The 18,882-nt window shown below is 40.3% G+C and overlaps 1 protein-coding gene across 2 annotated transcripts; it reads left to right on the top strand.

The window, feature by feature from the left end:
* The first annotated feature begins 1,110 nt into the window (after nucleotides 1-1,110).
* On the top strand, nucleotides 1,111-18,265 carry zbtb44 (zinc finger and BTB domain containing 44). 2 transcript variants are annotated; one of them, XM_062419427.1, is made up of 6 exons: nucleotides 1,111-1,364; nucleotides 3,629-4,729; nucleotides 5,232-5,316; nucleotides 6,419-6,570; nucleotides 9,224-9,524; nucleotides 14,799-18,265. In XM_062419427.1, exons 2-6 carry the CDS (start codon nucleotides 3,667-3,669, stop codon nucleotides 15,199-15,201), a joined length of 2,004 nt encoding a protein of 667 aa, XP_062275411.1. In that variant the 5' UTR covers nucleotides 1,111-1,364; nucleotides 3,629-3,666; the 3' UTR covers nucleotides 15,202-18,265. The 2 variants fall into 2 exon arrangements, with proteins under 2 accessions (XP_062275411.1, XP_062275412.1); XM_062419428.1 differs by having other exon boundaries at nucleotides 9,224-9,307; nucleotides 14,799-14,968.
* The last annotated feature ends 617 nt before the right edge of the window (nucleotides 18,266-18,882 follow it).

The raw sequence follows: 18,882 nt of genomic DNA, 5'->3' as shown, positions 1-18,882 counted from the left end.
AAAATGTATTTAAAAGTTTATTTGAAGCTGATATGAAGCTTTAGCCGTCCAAATGAGTCATATCACGTAGATATCTTCAAGGTTACAGTCTTTTTAGTGCCAAAGTCTCTCTTTTTGTTACTATACTTCCTCGCAGATATATGACTAACTCATGCTGCTGAAGCCTCATAAAAGTGACAGATAAAGTTTTAAATGGATTTTTGCACAAACTGACTGTGTGGATTTTGGCCCCCCCATCACTTCCACTGAAAGCACATTTGAAGGAGATCTTTTAGTAGTCAGTATGAACAGGAGGAATGATTACAGTGAGGAAAACCTCTTTCACTGTTCATATGGTCCAGCGTCCTGGATGGATCCCATTTTGTAAACCTGCACCAGCCCATACCCGTTGTGCTTAAAACCACACCTGACCCCGATATCATGACAGCATCACTCATTAATTTCCGTACCCAACCACCCGTACCCTGACCAGCACCCTAATTAAAATCAGTCTACTACATCAGATACAAAAAAAACCCTTGCTTTTCTTTTCTCAACTCGTCAAGATCCATTTCAACAACTGCAGATTAGGATTTTTTTTTAAATGAAAGCAGACAGTTCATGAACAAACTATATGATTTCAAAAAGCTTTTATCATCTTGAATTGCAGGCATATTGTTGTGGGTGTGTTACTAAAAATATATATTTTTATATTTACAAAAGTTATGTTTTAAAAAAGACCCACGGTCCGCATGTGTCCGACCAGACCCACACCCGCAAATTACACAGTAGGGTATTTTTTAGGGTATTTTATCATCTGCGCAGGACCCTGATATTGACACCTGACTGTTGTTTTAAGACACACTTGAACAATTGTGAACCCACCCTTTATGAATGAATGCATTAAAGTGAGCCAAAAAAGTAAAACACAAATGTGCATTATAAGTATGACACAAGCTGAATGTAAACACGTAGACCACAGACTGTATGTGAGAGGTTAGTTGTGGTTTAGAGAGGAAGATAAACAGTGTGAGCTGTTTGACATGCTGGATGTGAGGCTTCCTGTTTCTTACAGTACAGTACAGTGACAGATGCGCGTTGCATTGTGGGGATACAAACAGCGCAGAAAGGACAGCGGGGAAGCAACAAAGGATCCAAAACTGCACCTCGGAAACTTTTGACACCCGCTTGGTGTGATGTGAATTCATGTGAGCGTTCATTAAACTGTGAGATTTTAGTAACAGGCAGGCTGGCAACTGCCTCAGAAGCCCGGGGAATGTGAGTGAGCGGGGCGGAGCGGCAGGTCTCCCACTAACCGCTGCTTTTTGTCCACTGAGCTGTTTGCATCCCGAGGCCCGGCCGTTCCACAGGCCTCGTCCCAGAAGGTAAACGACCTCCGTACAGTCTGACACTTAACAGGAGTCCCTCAGTGGGAGCTTTAATGCACAGACTTTGTTGTCTAAGCGTTGCTTTAGGCTGAGGAATCAACTAATAGCGGGGTGTTGTGTCAACTAGCGGTACCTCGGTGGCTAACAGAGGTTAGCTTGATGCGGCTGCGTTGATGCAGCCGGTCAAACCGGAAATGTGACTGTTTCGGCTTCAAAGTAAAAGCAGAAATAGCGTATCTGAAGCTACAGCGGGAAACAAACTAATGTCAAGTCAGTGTGTTTTATGTTTTACGCTCATATTTATTGTAATGAATTCATTTGAGTGGACACCGTATATTTATATTTAGTCTGGTGCAAACGACACAGCGCATATGTGTAATGCTGACTCCCCTTTTAATGTTGATATCTCTTTATTTTAACATGTAACACTAAAGTCTCACAGATAACGCTATTTCCACACATTGATTTACTCCAGTGTGTTTAAACATGTTTTCTTACGCTGATTTCAAATCCAATTCCACGCTAGTCTTATAAACAAAGTGGTCTTTATCTTTTATTTTGACAGATGAAATTGGATGTGCTTTTCCTCTCCTGGCTGACTTGTTGTGTGAGCTTGACTTTGTTAGCTAGTGTTTGCTAAACTGTGATTGTTGAAAACACGTTTGATCAGCATCCTGTTGACTCGATGTTTTTACCTACAAGCAGACTTCCTGCTGTTCTCCACACTTTGACTGACAGGCTGTTTACAGCTGTTTAGCTCAGTTCCGTGCTAGTACATGATGTAAACAGAGGCAAAGCTACGCCTCCTCTGCCCCATCGCCATCATACATATCTGTGAGGTGCACTCTGGTGGAAGTGAACAGTTTATTTACTGCTGTTGAGGACTTAGTTACACAACCTCTGACTAATGAGGTGATCTAAAATGTTTCTAACTAATAGAAAAAACACCATCATAAGCTACCCCTAGGCCCTGTGGTGTCGTCAGGTAGCTTCTGTGTGACAGACCCCTCCCCACACCCCCACCCCCAAATGAAAGTGTAAATAAGTGATTCAGCTCTGGATCCTTCAGGACTTTCCTCCATGTTAGCTTTAGAAAGAGATCGCAAATGAATCAACAGTTTGTAATTCAGAGGAAATGACAGAGCAACATGTTTTTACTTTTTCACAACAAAGTTTGACATTCCTGCAGAATAATTTAACATCTTAATGTTGTTTATGTCAGAGGGTTCACGTTTGACTCGAAGGAAAATGTTTTTATGTGTTCTCGGACTGTAAAAAAAAACAACCCTATTTATCAGCAGAAGCTTCACAGAGATCATGTAACTAAATGATTCTCCCACAGGAGATATTTTAGCCTTGAGAAAAGGTCATGGTGGAATCAAAGCTCTTTTCTGTTTGGTGTTGCAGGCTAGGCACTCTCCTGTTGCCTCTCCACAGCCCAGGTCTATAATTCACTTTGCCTTTTACTGGGCCAACCTAGCCCAGGAGTATTTTCCTTTGGTCTGTGTATGCGTGTGTGTGTGTATGCGTGTGTGTGTGTGTATGTGTGTGTGTGTGTGTATGTGTGTGTGAAGGGGAGTGCGCTCTCCCTGCGAGAGCCCCTTCACTTGAGCTTTTGTTTGATGGAAAATCTCATGCCTCAGAGAATCCACGTCTCGCAGACAGCTGCTGAGCATCCTGTAGTGCACTGGCCTCCACATGGGTCTGGCTCGCATCGCTGCGCATCTGCTTTGATTGTTGTTACATAACTTGGCATTTTGTCCTCCGTGCTCCTTACCCTGCTTTTACCCCCTCTTACCTTCCCTTCTCCTCAGAGAGCACCTTAGTATTGCTGTCTACCAACACCCCATGCCTTCAACAGTGCGTTTTACCTCATGTCCATCACCATGTTGTCCTGTCTTAATGCACTCATAAGTGAGTGATGTTCTACAAAAGTGAAATTCGACATCCAACTTTGACTCTGTGCTTATTAATTACAAAAGACGTGGCTAAGGGAGGACATCTGTTATTTCACACCCAGTTATTTAAACTCTGGATGTAGTCTAGTTATGTAATCATCAGACACACTGGCAATGCTGTACACAAACATTCAGAAAGTAGGAAAGTCGTCAACATAAAAGAACAACAAAGCTTATAAGAAATGGTTTTTCAGCATTGATTCATTTGTGGAGTTTTGACTTCGAAGACAAAAAAGTGAAACAAATGTTTTCACTGTTGAAAACAGAAGTGAAATGTTTTTATTTTTCCCCGTCTCTCTACAGGACGCAATTTCTCCTCACCATCAGAAACGGACTCCAAAATGGGGGTGAAAACCTTCACCCACAGCTCGACCTCCCACAGCCAGGAGATGCTGGATAAGCTCAACGCTTTGCGCAATGAGGGTCACCTATGTGATGTCACCATCCGGGTCCAGGACAAGCTCTTCCTGGCCCACAAAGTGGTCCTGGCCTGCTGCAGCGAATTCTTTCGCTCCAAGCTGGTGGGCCGGCCCGAGGAGGAGGACAAGTTTGTGTTGGACCTTCATCACGTAACGGTTAGCGGCTTCGCCCCCCTGCTGGAGTACGCCTACACGTCGACCCTCTCGATCAGCACGGAGAACATCATCGACGTCCTGGCAGCAGCGAGCTACATGCAGATGTTTGCAGTGGCCAGCACGTGTTCAGAGTTCATGAAGTCCAGCATTCTGTGGGGCCCGGGTAGCAACAACAACAACACGATGGCGGCAGACAAACCTCACGAGTCGGCACCGGAGAGCGCCTCGTCAAACTGCGCGCTGACGCCTCTGGACGGCAGCGTGTCCCCCGTGTCGTCAGACTGCAGCGTGATGGAGAGAAACGTTCCCATCTGCCGGGAATCGCGGCGGAAACGCAAGAGTTTCGCAACGATGGCGTCGCCCGAGAGTCCGCTCAAATGCACTACACAGATGGTCACCACCTCCCCGCAGATCCCCAACCCATCCCCCTCGTTCTCAGACAGCACAGGCCAGCCCGTGGAGTCCTCCCTGGCCTTCCCGTGGACTTTCCCGTTCGGCATTGACCGGAGGTTCCACTCGGACAAATCGAAGCTCCCGGATAGCCCCCGGTGTCTAGAGCAGGGCGCTCCTGGGACTTCGGAGGTGGTGGTCGGCCGACGGCTCAGTGACTTCATGACTTGCGAGAGCTCCAAGGCGGTGTCGTCGCCCGTGCCCGCCGAGGAAGAAGACGTGAGGGTGAAGGTGGAGCGGCTCAGCGACGAAGAGGTCCAAGAGGCATCTTCCCAGCCAGTCAGTGCCTCCCAGAGCTCGCTGAGTGACCAGCAGACGGTGCCAGGGAGCGAACAGGTCCAAGAGGAGCTCCTCATCAGTCCACAGTCATCCTCTATAGGTGAGCCTACACTCTAGTGTGTTAACTCAAAGTTACATACATATATTAGTTTAATCAAAATCGTCAGTGGAATCTATCTCCTGAGGCTTTGTCTCTTTTTAAAATGTGAAACCAAACCTGCCCTCACAGCTGCCTACACACACTCAAGATTATTGTTTGTGTTGGTCTCAGTGGAAAGTTTTATTGTCCGGTGGCCCAAATGCAGCTTGAAAGGCTTTTTTTTTTTTTTTTTTCGCCCTGCCATAAATAAAAAAAGAAACTGGAAACACTCGTCATTTTTTCCAAAGTTGTTGAATAGCACGGCGCGCTGGTATCCAGCAGCATCAATCGTTAAATATTGGGATTAGCCTTCAAAGACCTACAGTATATTGTTCTAACCTCCATTCAATATGAGATCGTTCTGCTCTAGGCTTCATTCTATAGTCAGAAACTCAGAAGACAGCTACTATTTGAGTGATTTTCTTTTCTCCAACCCACCCCCCTTTTCTCTTTCACTTTCCAGGGTCGATGGATGAGGGAGTGTCTGAGGGCTTGCCGTCAATGCAGAGCACCTCTAACGCTGGAGGACACGCAGAAGACGATGAAAGGTATCGAGATTAGTTAGGACTTGCAGCGAGGGGTTAGGGATCATCATAAGCACTAAACAATATATAGACATAAACTTTATAACTGGGTGTCTGGGCCACTCACCCATTTTAGTCATAAACTTAAATATCATGTTGAGATTTTGAAGACGTGATGCACTGTCATCTATTATTGTAAAAGCCTCCAGCAAAAAACATGCTTGATAAAAGATTTATGTGAAAACTTAACGTGTCTCCTAACTGGAAAAACTTTTTTTTTTTTTTTAAATTGAAGTGAGCAAGGACACAATACAAATATCCTTTCAACATAGCGGTCATTCCTTCTAGAAATTAAATGACATTAAATTGCTCATCCACTAACTTACAATCACAGGTATTATACTATCCTCACCCACCCAATTACATATACACACACTTTATACATTCCCTTTAAACCCTCCAATAGAGAGAATCACAATTACTCACATATGCAGACAAAAATAGAGCTGACACGCACACATACCCAAAAAGACAAAGACGACAAACAACCAAAAAAGCACCAAAAGCAACACAGGAACGAGACTCCGCCCACTCTACAAAGATTCATAGATGAGACTTAGGCCTGTCACAATAATTATGTTATGACTTATAGTATATTAACTAAATTAAATTAAATCATCATGAGAAAAACAAAAGTAGTTAGTCATGATAACTACTTTTGTTGGACGATAAATCATATTATTGACATTTGAAGATCATTTTATACGACTGATATAATGATAATATAATAGCATAATGATGCGGGGGGCCGGGGGTGGGATTGGAAAATGGGCGCTATGCTTCTGTAAAAACACAGACTGCCATTATGGGCTGGGACAGAGTTATTTACCTTTAATTCCATATAAGTGGTGCTGCTCACTTCTGCAGTCTCCACTCAGGACATACACAGTGAGGAATGGAGAACACTACTTGTTTAGCCAATGTGACATGAATAGCCTCTTAGCTGCTAATGTGAAGTGTGACAATATTGAGGTCAATAAAAAGTTACTTGATGTCATTTAAGTATTCAGATACGGTTAGTACGGTGTTGAATTTCTGTCAAATTTTTCGTCCCTTTGTGTTTCAGGCTGGAAGGGATTCAGTATCCGTACCACCTCTATATCAGCCCCTCAGCCCGGCCCGGCACCAACGGCCCAGACCGACCCTTTCAGTGTCCGACCTGCGGAGTCCGATTCACACGCATTCAAAACCTAAAGCAGCACATGCTCATACACTCCGGTAGGTGAGATGTGGGAAATGGAAAAAAACCTTCAAGAATACGAATCAATGGAAAGTTACATGTTTCTTGGCAAGTGATGAAATTAAGTTTCTCTTTTCTTTTTTTTTCTCTTTGACACTGTTCACTCAATACCAAATAGGTGTTATGCTGAAGAAGTCGTGTTATGTTTTATATTTGTATTCAATATAGATTTTATTTCAAAGGAAAATATTTAATGTAGATTTGTATTCATTTAGTGTAATAAAAATGCCATTCCATCCACTGATTTGAAAAAGAAAACACAGACAGGATGAATAGTTTTAAATGTATCTTGTGTACCAGAAAAAGTCAAGATATTATTTGAAAGCATTCTTGTTGTATGATGTTTTAGATTTTCTGTCCTCACTTATTTTTAGAGCGCTGAGAAAGTACGAATTACCATATTGGTGCTCTTAACTCTGGTGGATTTCATCTAGCGTTAGAACTTTTCAGTTTAGTTACATCACAACTTAACTGAGATTATAAAACAGTGACATAAGTGTCACAGCGACGTCAAGTTTGAAGCCTGAAATACAAACAGCGTTAAATCAAAGCCAGCTCAGGTCATTAACAGGTTCTCTGCTACAATTGGTCGTAAATACTAAAAATAAACATTACTAATATAAAAAAGAAAAGAGAACAAACATAGAGCATGAACATGAAGTATGTTCACATGTGAAAACACTTAAAATGTAGTTACAATTGAGTTTGACAGCATGCTATTTAAGGCATCTGAAACAGCTACAAACACAACAGCAGGTTTTGTTGGCACTCCTTCAATATCAAAGGACAGCAGACTGTTTTTCTTTCTCCTCTCAATTTTTCAAACATGTATTCAGAATTCTACAAACGGTAGTTTTCATTGATTATGAGATTTAACTTTTCAGGGGTAAAATTGACAGTATCGCATGAGTACAAAGGCAAAAATAATAACGTATTCTGAGAAAAAAAAAACCTCTCTTTAGCTGAAATGTTTTTATTACATTGTAATACAAAATTAGAATAAATGAAACCTACAAAACCACAAAAAAGTTTAAAATGTGTAAAACTAGTGATGTTTATTTCAAGAAACCTTTGTGATGCTACAGTACACAGTGAAATGGAAGGCAGTGGAATTACTGCTGTATATTTACTAAATATTATAACTATACTCTGCTTAAAGTAATTCATCTCATTTATAATAAAGGGAGTCAAAATTATTCACAATCACATTTACAACTGAGTTTGACAGCATGCTATTTAAGGCATCTGAACCAGGTACAAAAACAACAGCAGGTTTTGTTGGCACTCCTTCAATATAAAGGACAGCAGACATTTTTTTTTTCCTCTCAATATTTTAAAACGTAGTCATTAAAGTTTTTTTTTTTTATTGATAACGAGATTATTTTAAATAGTTAAATTACTTTTAGGGGTAAAATTGACATCAGCAAACAGCAAATATTAGAAAATATTCATACCTTTTATTTTCTAGCAGAAATGTTATTATTACAGTTATAATTGCAATACAAAATTACAATAAATGAAACCTACAAAAGGGCAAATGTGTTAATATGTTCTTTAGTTTTGGTTTAGTTTGTATAAATAAAATAAATAATCATATGTTCATGTTTTCTTCATCTCTCTCAGAAATATTGACAAACCAAAAGGGAATAAATTAAGCCGAAAAGGCATTTGCTTGTACCCTTTTTTTTAAAAAATATCAGTCTGTTAAATAGATACCAATGTACATAGCAAACACAAAACATTTATAATAATTGGTATACATAATAATACAGTGAAAATATACACATATATACATGTTTCCTTATGTATGCATCTTTATATATATCCCCAAGTACTAAGGTTCTTATATATAACATAACCCATTACAAATTAACTTATACAATAATATTGATGCCTCAGTTATGTAAAACTAGTGATATTTATGTAAAGATGATTTTTTGATGCTACAGTACACAGTGAAATGGAAGGCACTGGAATTACTGCTGTATATTTACTAAATATTATACAATACTCTGTTTAAGGTAGTTAATCTCATTTATAATAAATGGAATCAAAATCAGTCATCCGATGGTTTTACAAAACAGAATACAACATGAGAACAGATGACTCATTCATTCTCTTCAGGTTATGTCAGTTTCTCCCGAAAACCTGTTTCTTAATAAAAACAATCTGTATTTTGTATTTTAAGTCATATTCTTATGTTATGCTAAAAAAAAAAGAAAAGGGGGTCCTAATTATTCAAATAAAAGTACTAAATCTCAAATTTCAACATGTAAATAAAGTATAAGTGAAGGTAAATAGGCAAATGACCAGATAACAGTTTTAGACCTTCTGTTGTTCAGTAAGGTTGAAATCCACCCGTCTACACAGAGTTGTTGTTATTGTTAGTACAGTTGCCAATGGAGACGTTAAATAAATAAAAGGTGCACCTTGTTTATAGCTTAGTGATAAATGAATGAGCCTACTTCTGTGAGCATGCTGGAAAACAGTAATTTGGACATCAGTTGAAGCAGACTGTGGTAAGATGTAGTCATTACCTCACCACCTCGCCCACACTGATACAAACACTTGTGTGATGCCGACGTACGGATCATCTAAGCATTGTTTTTTTTTTTCCCTCCTCCCCCTCAGGCATTAAGCCTTTCCAGTGTGACCGCTGTGGGAAAAAGTTCACACGGGCCTACTCCCTAAAGATGCATCGGCTGAAGCACGAAGGTAAACGCTGTTTCCGGTGCCAGATTTGTAGCGCCACATTCACGTCCTTCGGTGAATATAAGCACCACATGAGGGTCTCCCGACACATAATCCGCAAGCCACGGATTTACGAGTGCAAAACGTGCGGCGCCATGTTCACCAACTCTGGCAATTTAATTGTACACCTGAGGAGTCTGAACCATGAGGCATCCGAACTAGCAAACTACTTCCAGAGCAGGTGAGGAGTCTGGGGGCTCTGACCCCCATCATTTACTCAGATCTCACCTGGATCAGAAAATAATACCTCTTCAGTTTAGATTCTAATACCTGAGGTTCATTTGATCGTTTTTCTTTTCATGACTTTGGTTGTGTAGAATTGTTTTTGAGTTGATTACAATTGATTTGAATGCCCGGATCAAGTGTACCTGAAGTATTTGACTGTATTTATGTGGGAGTTTTAATTTCTCTCATGTAACATTCATCATTTAGATGAGACGATAAATACCTCATGTCCGTTTTGGCTCTGTTGGCTGACAAATTCCCATGAGATGTGAGGATGGAGTGGGTTATTAAGTATGCAAAAATTAAGAGAGTTAAATCTTCTTAACAACTGTCGAAACCAGCTGTGCAGTCGTCTGAAACACTGTAGAGTAGTTAATGGTTTTATAGCCCTACTTTTAATCAAGTCCTTTGGTTAAGAGAGAAACAGTTTCACTGTGAAAACTGAAGTTTGTTTAAGCTTTGGTCACACAATACCTGCAAAGCACAACTTTAATCATGTTGTCATCTCTGTTTGTCTCTAATGGATGGTTTTTCTTAACAAAACGTAGGAGTGGAGTTGTTTGTTTTTATCAGCAGCTCAGCCCACAACGCCTCATGAAAGTCAGAACACAGTGTCTTTATAAAGTCAGAGTGTGTTTTTATTTCCCAGACTTTTCCACTTCTTAATCAACTCAAACCCTCACAGGTCGGCAGAACTCAAACGGGCCATTGACTCCTCAAAAGTTTTATAGTAGAAGGTCTATGTCTGAGATCATAACAGTGTGGAAAATTCTCTGGCAATCCAGTCAGACTCTTAACTCCCATCCTCAGTCTTCACATAAAAAGATATGTTAAAGGTGCAGTGTATAGAATTTAATGGCATCTAGTGGAGCTGACTTGGCAGAAATGGAATATAATATTCATAAGTTTGTTTTGATTCGTGTATAATCACCTGAAAATGAGAATCGTGTTTTCGTTATCTCAGAATCATCCCTTTATATCTACATAGGGAGGGGGTCCTCTTCCACAGAGCCCACCATGTTTCTACAGTAGCCCAGAATGGACAAACCAAACACTGGCTCTGGAGAGGGCCGCCCCTCACGTTTTTTTGAGTTTCGAGGCCACTGTAGGTTCTCCTACACGCTTGGAAGAGGAGGGTGATGGGAAGGGTATTCAGTTGGAGAAGTTGCACATTGCAACCACTAGATGCCAGTAAATCCTCCACACTGGACCTTTAACTACATTGTACAAGTTACTGATTTCTTGACCAGTTTGTCAGATTTTGCTGTCGTCTGTTTGATAGTCAGTACATGTAAAGCTGCAGGACTGGAGACTGATCTGTTTTACAATCATGGTCATGCTGTGCACTCACATTTAAAGGGCCACTTTTACAGGAATTCAAATGTACTTCTTAGACTATTATCACACGCAGTGAAAACCAAGCTTAACTGTTTGACTTGTACTAATTTCCATATATAAATCCACATTGACGCACTTACAAACAGTCAAATAACATTGCAGATGTACCTTTGAGTTATTCAGATGGTTGATGGTTACTAAAGAAGCCGTACCCACAGATATGGATCAAATGTAAATGATATGAAAGGAAGGTTGGAAAGGACATCTCTAGTTATTATCATAGATTCATTAGTGAATTTAGATTAAGCTTTGTTAACCTCTGATCACAAAGTTATCTTCCCTTATGAGGAAATGGACAGATATCATTTTGTGGTCTGTCTCAAAGGTATGTAATAAGGATTACAATTATTTAATCATTTCAAAATTATCCAAATTATTAGGGCCAAAAAATGTAAATACAAATCCTATGTCTTTGTGTATTTCACAAAATAATGAGTTGTTTATATCATGGTCAAGAAAAACAAGATGATCATGTCAAGATCACAAAATCGACTTTGAGTTTAACAGGAAAACTACATTACACATGTCCTCTCTGGCCTCCCATAGATAAGGCATCAACATATAGGATATTTACAGTGTTTTATAGTTTGTCGAACTGTAGTGGTTGAAATTCAGCTGTCATCCATCATAAACAAGGTGTAGTTACTTCAGAGACCCAAATGCAATGCAGTGCAACACAATTAGTGTTTTTAAGCAAGAATCTTTAAAAGACAGGTTCACAGTTTTTCAAGTCTCTTAAAACAACAGTCAGGAGCCCAAATGAACATTGAAACAGGGTTTTCTTCCTGTAATCATTCCTCCTGTTCATACTGACCATTAGAAGATCCCTTCATAATGCACTTACATTGCAATTGATCCACAGTCCTTCTTCTGTACAAAAATGTATTTAAAAGTTTATTTGGAGCTAATATGAAGTTTCTGTCGTCCAAGTGAGTCAAATCAAGTAGATATGTTTCAACGTTAGTCTTTTTAGTGCCAAAGTCTCTCTTTTTGTTACTATACTTCCACCACAACTCAACAAAGGAAGCACTGTTCAAAGAACACACAAAGATACCCTTCACACGTTGCATTAAAATGTGTTTTGGGTGATAGGATTGCAATTGGACAGTGTTTAATCACATGAAAGTACAGGTGTAAATGCGCTCAAGATGCACTGAGGATGGATTGTGATCCAATCGGCCAAACCACCTCCAGAGGTGGTCAGAGACACATTGTGACCACATCCAACACAACTGTAAATGCCATTGCGTTGTCAATCCACATACAACAACCACTTGGGTGGAAATACATACTGCACATACATTCCAAACCAGGGAAGTAGCAGGCATTAGCCAGTTAGCGAGCCAAGCTATGAGCAAGAAAGCAGTGAGAAAGCGATAGATATTCAAAACACTCGTGGATTGAGTCAAGACAAGACCATGTGTCTGCTTTCTAGGGCTGTAATCAACCAAAGAAAATCTTGGTCGACTGAAGTCCTGAAATTTCGACAAAAAATCTGAAAAAAACGTTAGATTAATTAGCTGCGCAGTACTTGGTAGCCTTGTCCGCCTAAATGAATTATAAATAAACATAAAAAAACAGTAGGCTATTTGCAGTATATTAAATCGTTTTTTACCTAATTATTTTGCACTGAAATGACACACTGGAGTCTGTCGGCTCTGACAGCGTCGCATCACGTGCACCTGCTCAATATCATAGCCAATGATTTCCGAAAATAGTACTATGTCAATTAATGATAACAGCACAAGAACTGTTGAGGAATATGTAACATCATTTAGACAATAGTTTTTGTCATATGTTATAATAACTGACAGACACTATCATTTCAGCCGCTCTGTGCATGTCCTCGCACAGAGCGAGGGCGGGGGGGTGAGATCGGTATAATAAGCAGCAACACAGAGGACACTTTGCTCTCACACGCGCTGCATTTATAGTCACACAAACACACACACGCGCGCGCTGTCACTCTCTGGTGCGCGCTCTTGCTCGTTCACTCCAGATTCCAGGAGAATACGTCTCATTTGCGGGCGTCCGTTATCTATTTTTGTAAAATGCTGCCACACTGCCGATGTCTTTGACATGGTAGAGGAGGACTGACTGTAAATTAAAGCTCACAATTAAATAAATATTCAGCAAACCACCAGACCCAGGCCTTCTAGTACTTTCTTCAATCTGTCTCCAGTGGGTTTGGCTAATCCAAAAAAAGTGAAAACAAGGGGGGTGTTCTGAAGACAGACTGTTAACTGTGAAACAGGGGTGTTCTGAAAACACCCCCATTAGCAATTAGTGCTTTCCACCTGATGAAATTAACACGGCTATAAAACGACCAATCAGAATTTTGGTCGAGCCAGAAACGTATCGACCAATAAATCGACTAGTCGACTGGGAGATTAAAGCTCTACTGCTTTCCATTTGGTCCAACGAAAGTATACAAGCGAAACCTGACAATTCATGTCGCAATATTTGCTTTGCCATTTATGACCATAACAAATGGTGGTCAACGAAAAGTTAAACACACGAAACCGGCATAATGAAAAGCCAAGGACACCAACAAAACAATTGTCAGTGGCAGGGTAGCTTGTCCCTTTTTAAATGAACTAGATGCAGTGATCGTGGATGGTCCCACATTTTGCCCTGGTGAAAGGGATAATTTTTTTGGACCTGCGCAAATGAGAGTAGGATATGATCATATTATGATATATTCCTCATATTCTGGTTTGATCCTATTGGGCGAATTCCGGCTGCAGCGTGGCCACCAGAGCTGATCATGGCCAATGCTTGTGATCACAGTAGATGCACCACAGCGTGTTTCAGAAACAGCTCTCCGCTTCGCTCTGCTAAACATACGCACTTAGTTTATTTTTGACAGATGACCCATCAAGCTACACAGTGCAAATTGAGTAGTAGATCAAGTCAAGACACAAAAAACAGAAGATTCAGATAAACTTTTAAATGCATGTTTGCACAAAATGACTGTGTGGACACACTGTGGATTTTGGCCCCATTCACTTCCACTGAAAGTTCGTTTGAAGGAGATCTTTTAATAGCCAGTATGAACAGGAGAAAGGACTACTTGAAAATGTGCGAACCTGTTCTTTTAAAGCAAGTAACTCTCATCTGAAAGACCCAAAGTTTCAACCTGTTTTGTCCCAATGTACCCGCCATTCAGTAAACAACAAATTACAGCTTTTTTTCTTTTGGCTGTGGAAAAGGCATTCTGGCAAATGTAGATCATAATTTATTACAGTTGTAGGAGTAGATGAGACTGTCTAGACAAAAAAAGTTAGATTACTAGAGAATGCAATCTTCTCTCCTGATGAAAAAATGTTCAGTTATGTAATGTACCCTGTTACAGCCAACAACTACTGTTAATAGTTTTATCGGAGTTCATTTTTGGATGCTTAGACACGCGATTTGTTGTGGAATGTTTTGCCCTTCAGTTAGTTTAGGGAAGAGATTAGAAACGCCAAACCTAGATCCAACTCGCCTCTAAAACCTGATTAATGCTCCTTTAGGGCTAAAGTCTATCCGTCAGCCAAATGTGTTTTGAGGTATCTTCCTAACAGACACTAATGACATCATAACCTCCTTGATGGACGCAGTAATGTCTGGAATACACTGAATCACAAATTGGCTGTATTTTTTGTATCGTCTACTGATACAGTCATCAGTTCTTTATGTGTATGGAGGCTCATATCTCCAACTCATTTAATTTTCATACCCTGAAACTTGTGAAGATTAGTTGAGATCTTTCAAACTTGGCATGTACAGTTTCAATCTTAAATGAGTGTAAGTGAACACTGAACTCAACTTGTTCTCTCCATCCTTGCAGTGATTTCCTCGTGCCCGACTACCTGAGCCAGGTACAGGAGGAGGAGGAGGCGCTGGGAGTCCAGTATGAGCTGGAGGAGTCCCAACACCACCCCGTCTACCCGGGCAGCACCTCCACCACCACTGTCGCCTCGTCCTCCTCCTCAGTCCAGATGCCCGTCATCTCCCAGGTCTCCTCCTCTACCCAGAATTGTGAGAACTCCTCCGGCTTCCTTTCACCCGAGCCCCTGGATCCCCTGGAAGCCCCGGCCTCCCTCAAGATGGACGCAGACGAGACGTCGGCCATGACAGAGGAGACCAAGATGGACAACAGTGTAGGAGGCAGTTCCCCAGAGGTGTTTGAAGAAGAGCAGCAGCAGCAGCATGCCCCGGCCAAGGAGCTGGCTTCCATTACCATAGAGTGATTCAAGTCTTCTACTTGCCCATCATGTCTTATTTTGCAATCATGTCATATGGGAATATCCAGTGAAACGCCTTGACGGCTAAAAAGGGACGACTTGGACGTGGTCACATGTTGAAAGTTCATCATGTGAAAGGCATCAAGACACTGTGATTGAAGTTTTCCAAAGACTTCAGTTGCCTTGATGATGTTATCCACAAGAAACACACATGCACTTATTTGATTTTTATGTTATACACCAAACCAAATCCAACAAAGTTCATGTCTTCAGTGTTTCCCCTAGGTTGAATGCCTTGGGGCGGTTGGGAGGGGGGAGGGAGTGAGCCTGCTCTGGTTAGGCTAATCTATTGTAGCTACCTTCGGGGCTAACCCCCTTCACTCTTCCAGCAGTTGGGGAAACAACTGACGAGACTTTTCTTGGTGTTGAGAAGCTGCAGCATTTATTAACACACACTGACACACTGTAGCCTGTACTCTACATTTACTGCCAGATTGACAACTTCCTGCTTTCCTCTGTTCCGCTCACATTCACCGTCACTCGCTCAACCGCACACACTCGCACACATTACGCACTGCCCCTATTCCTTAAAGGAGCCGTGCCACCAAGAGTTTCCCACAGAGGTTGAGTCACGTTTCGGAACAGCACCACACAGAGGTATCAAATGCGATCCATTGTTGATTTGGCGTTATGTTCTGTCATTAAAAAGTATATATTTTTGGCTTTGTGGGGGTTCTCATTGGCCTTCGCAGCCCCGCCAGGCCTGTACAGTTATAGGGGAAACACTGGTCTTTTTTTTTTTATTTGCAATGATTGTATCATTTTCCTAAAGTTGACTGAAGCAGTTTCCTTGTCAATGACGTAAGCTTCGAGTAGGTCAGAACATCTGGGTTCAGTCCATCTCCAAACCTGAGTTTCAAAGTCGTATTTACCACCTGGAAATGCGAGCGAGCAGTATTTTTTTGGAACAATAAATTTAAGTAGGAGGGTTGTTTTTTTTCCCATATGACGTGAATGCAGCACTAGCTAAAGTCATTTCTGTCTTAGCCAATTTGAGGTCTGTTAAATCCAAGCCTTGCCCTACTTTTGGAAAGTGCCTGAGAGTTCCCATTTTAACAAGTAACTTGTAGAGGAAGAGGAGATCTTGACTTTGCCAACAGTGACAAATCAAGTCTGTGCAAACTGAGCTAAAGAAAAAAACATTGTATTTCCTTTGTAGTGATAATGCTAGTTTGTATGGGCAGAGACTGTGTTATTCCTTCAGTGCCGGCGCTATAGGCAAACTGTTAAATGTCAATATTATCTATATTGCAATAGCTTGTACTGTAGTTTTACTATTTGAATGCTGTGTATGTTGGATGTTGTGAACTATGATATGTCAGGTGTGCGTATGTGCATTTCTTTTTATCAATATGAACACAAATGTTTAAAACTTGAAATTATATTGACAGAGTATTCCCTTAAGACGTTTGTGCAGTATATACTTTTTTTTTTTTTTTTCAACTGAATGCTGTTGTTAAATCAAACCTTGTGTCTCCAAAAAAGAAAAAAACAACAAGGCAACTATAGCAGTAACTCAGATGATGCATTTTTTTTTGTTTTTAAATCCAACCAAATAAATGACAAAATAAGACTGAAATTTATGTTAAAACATTTCAAATTTGGAGTTACAAGGTTTTTTTTTTCCTCACAACTGCAGTGTTATATATATTTCCAGATGGGCTCTAAGATATGTTAATGTAGCATTTCATCCCCAGTTGAAGTAAGGCCTGCTTGTCAAACGGCATCTGATATGTTTTTTTGGGTTTTTGTTTTTTTTCGATTTTTCAGTTTCTGTTTCTGGATCCTCAATATCTTACATGGCTGTCACATTTTTGGTCATCTTGATTTACCAACAGGTTACAATGCTAATGTTCCAGGATATTGCATGACTGTTGAAGTGACGTTTCACTTAGGTACAACATGATTGTCTTTTTAAAAAAAACTTTTATCCTCATACCGAGAACATTATGTGAACCCAAACGTGTGGATTAACCACCAGCATTCTGTTTTGTTGTCCTAAAGTTGTCACAAAGGGGGAAAAAAATCAACATTGTGAATATTCCCTGACTTAAAAGTTATATTTTGACTATACATCTGCAGCCAGGGGAAAGGGGAAGCAGGAAGCAGGTGCAAACAGATTACGGTGGGGATGTTATGCGATGATATTGCTTCAGAAGCAATAGAGGCGTGCTGATTGTGTGAATGCATATAACTGTGAGTTTTAAATCATTCTGAATGATAAATGAAACATGTGTTAGGCAAGAGCTGGTTCTTTACCTGAAACTCATCAACACAGTTTTGCAGTTACTCATTTCATTTACTTTTTCTTTTTTTTTTTCTTCTTTTGGTGCCGATTTTGGGTCAAACCTCCAACTCGTGTTACCTTTGTTACAATCCTGTACTTGGACATTGTCGTGCCTGTATTTTTTTTAGAAGATAATGATACCCATGGTGATAATCCATGAGTTGAATGCTACTGACTGTGACTGGCTACCTTGTTCAGTGACATCTTCATTTTCATTTTTACACCCCCCCTCCCCTTTCCTCCCGCTCCTGAAAGTAGTACTAACAGCTGACATTTAGGATTACCACAGCAGGATGCAAGAGCTCATATACAGGATTGATTGTAAATGTAGAAGATTCATATTTGCTGCGATGAGGGGGGGCGTCAATACAGCTCTATCCTGATCATTCAAATTCACTGAGAGCTGTCTTAATATAAGACTATAAGAGCTTGTGTTACCCTGTGCAGTCACTTTTCAAAAGTTGTGCCATCTGCCCTTTTTATCTGGGTACAAATCAACCTTTTTTCCTACAGGACCAAATGTTCTCTATCTCATTGGGGATTTGCCATGGCAATCAGTAAATGCACATAATAAAAGAAAGAGATAATCATTCTAAGTGGTCCACGCTATTTAGCAAAAGGGGGTTCTGATGTTTCGCCCCTTAAAACACTGTATGATGTTGTGCATATAAGAGGCTAGCCTTAGTAAATGGACCTATTAACTCTAGTTGCACAATGTCAGATTTAAGAAAAAAAAAAAAAAAGTTTTCTATTCTCCATTTGTATGTCATGCTTTTTCTTCTGTTGTGTTCGGTGTCTGTATTCAAACTTTTTTATAATGAAATGCTGCTGTTTGTTGAAACGCAAAAGTGCCCAAAATATTTTTGTGAACCAATGGTGTGCAATAAATGGACAGGTGTTGTTTTTAAAAGTTTTAAAATTTTTCTCTTTGGAATGGTGAATTATAGAGAAAAAAAGAAGAAGAAGAAGAAGAATGTATCATCTTGTTTTATTCAAATGTGACTGAAGGTGAATCAAAGAGGCAAAGGACCCCATTTGATCTGTGAAACAAGGAACGAGGCTTCGATATCAAACGACCGGTTCTATTCAGCTCCTTTTCTGTTTTTTTTTGTTTTTTTCTAGAGTTGCATGTTCATATCGTTCTGTGAAGTGGAGAGCATGTCTTCAGTCGGCGATGTGTACCGTCAAGGCCTTATTTGTCGATGACTCTTCATCCATCGTAGCTTTGATCCGTTGCTCAGCATGCCCTCTTCTTTTTCTGTACGTTACCCCTTTTTTTATGTGCAATGTTTTTAAAAAAAAATATCTTGATTATATACAGGACATGCCTTTTCAATGTA

Source organism: Scomber scombrus, chromosome 5 (genome assembly GCF_963691925.1).
Source record: "Scomber scombrus chromosome 5, fScoSco1.1, whole genome shotgun sequence".
Classification (NCBI taxonomy): Eukaryota; Metazoa; Chordata; class Actinopteri; order Scombriformes; family Scombridae; genus Scomber; species Scomber scombrus.
The sequence above is the reverse complement of the archived record's forward strand: the minus strand, read 5'-3'. Positions and strand labels throughout refer to the sequence as shown.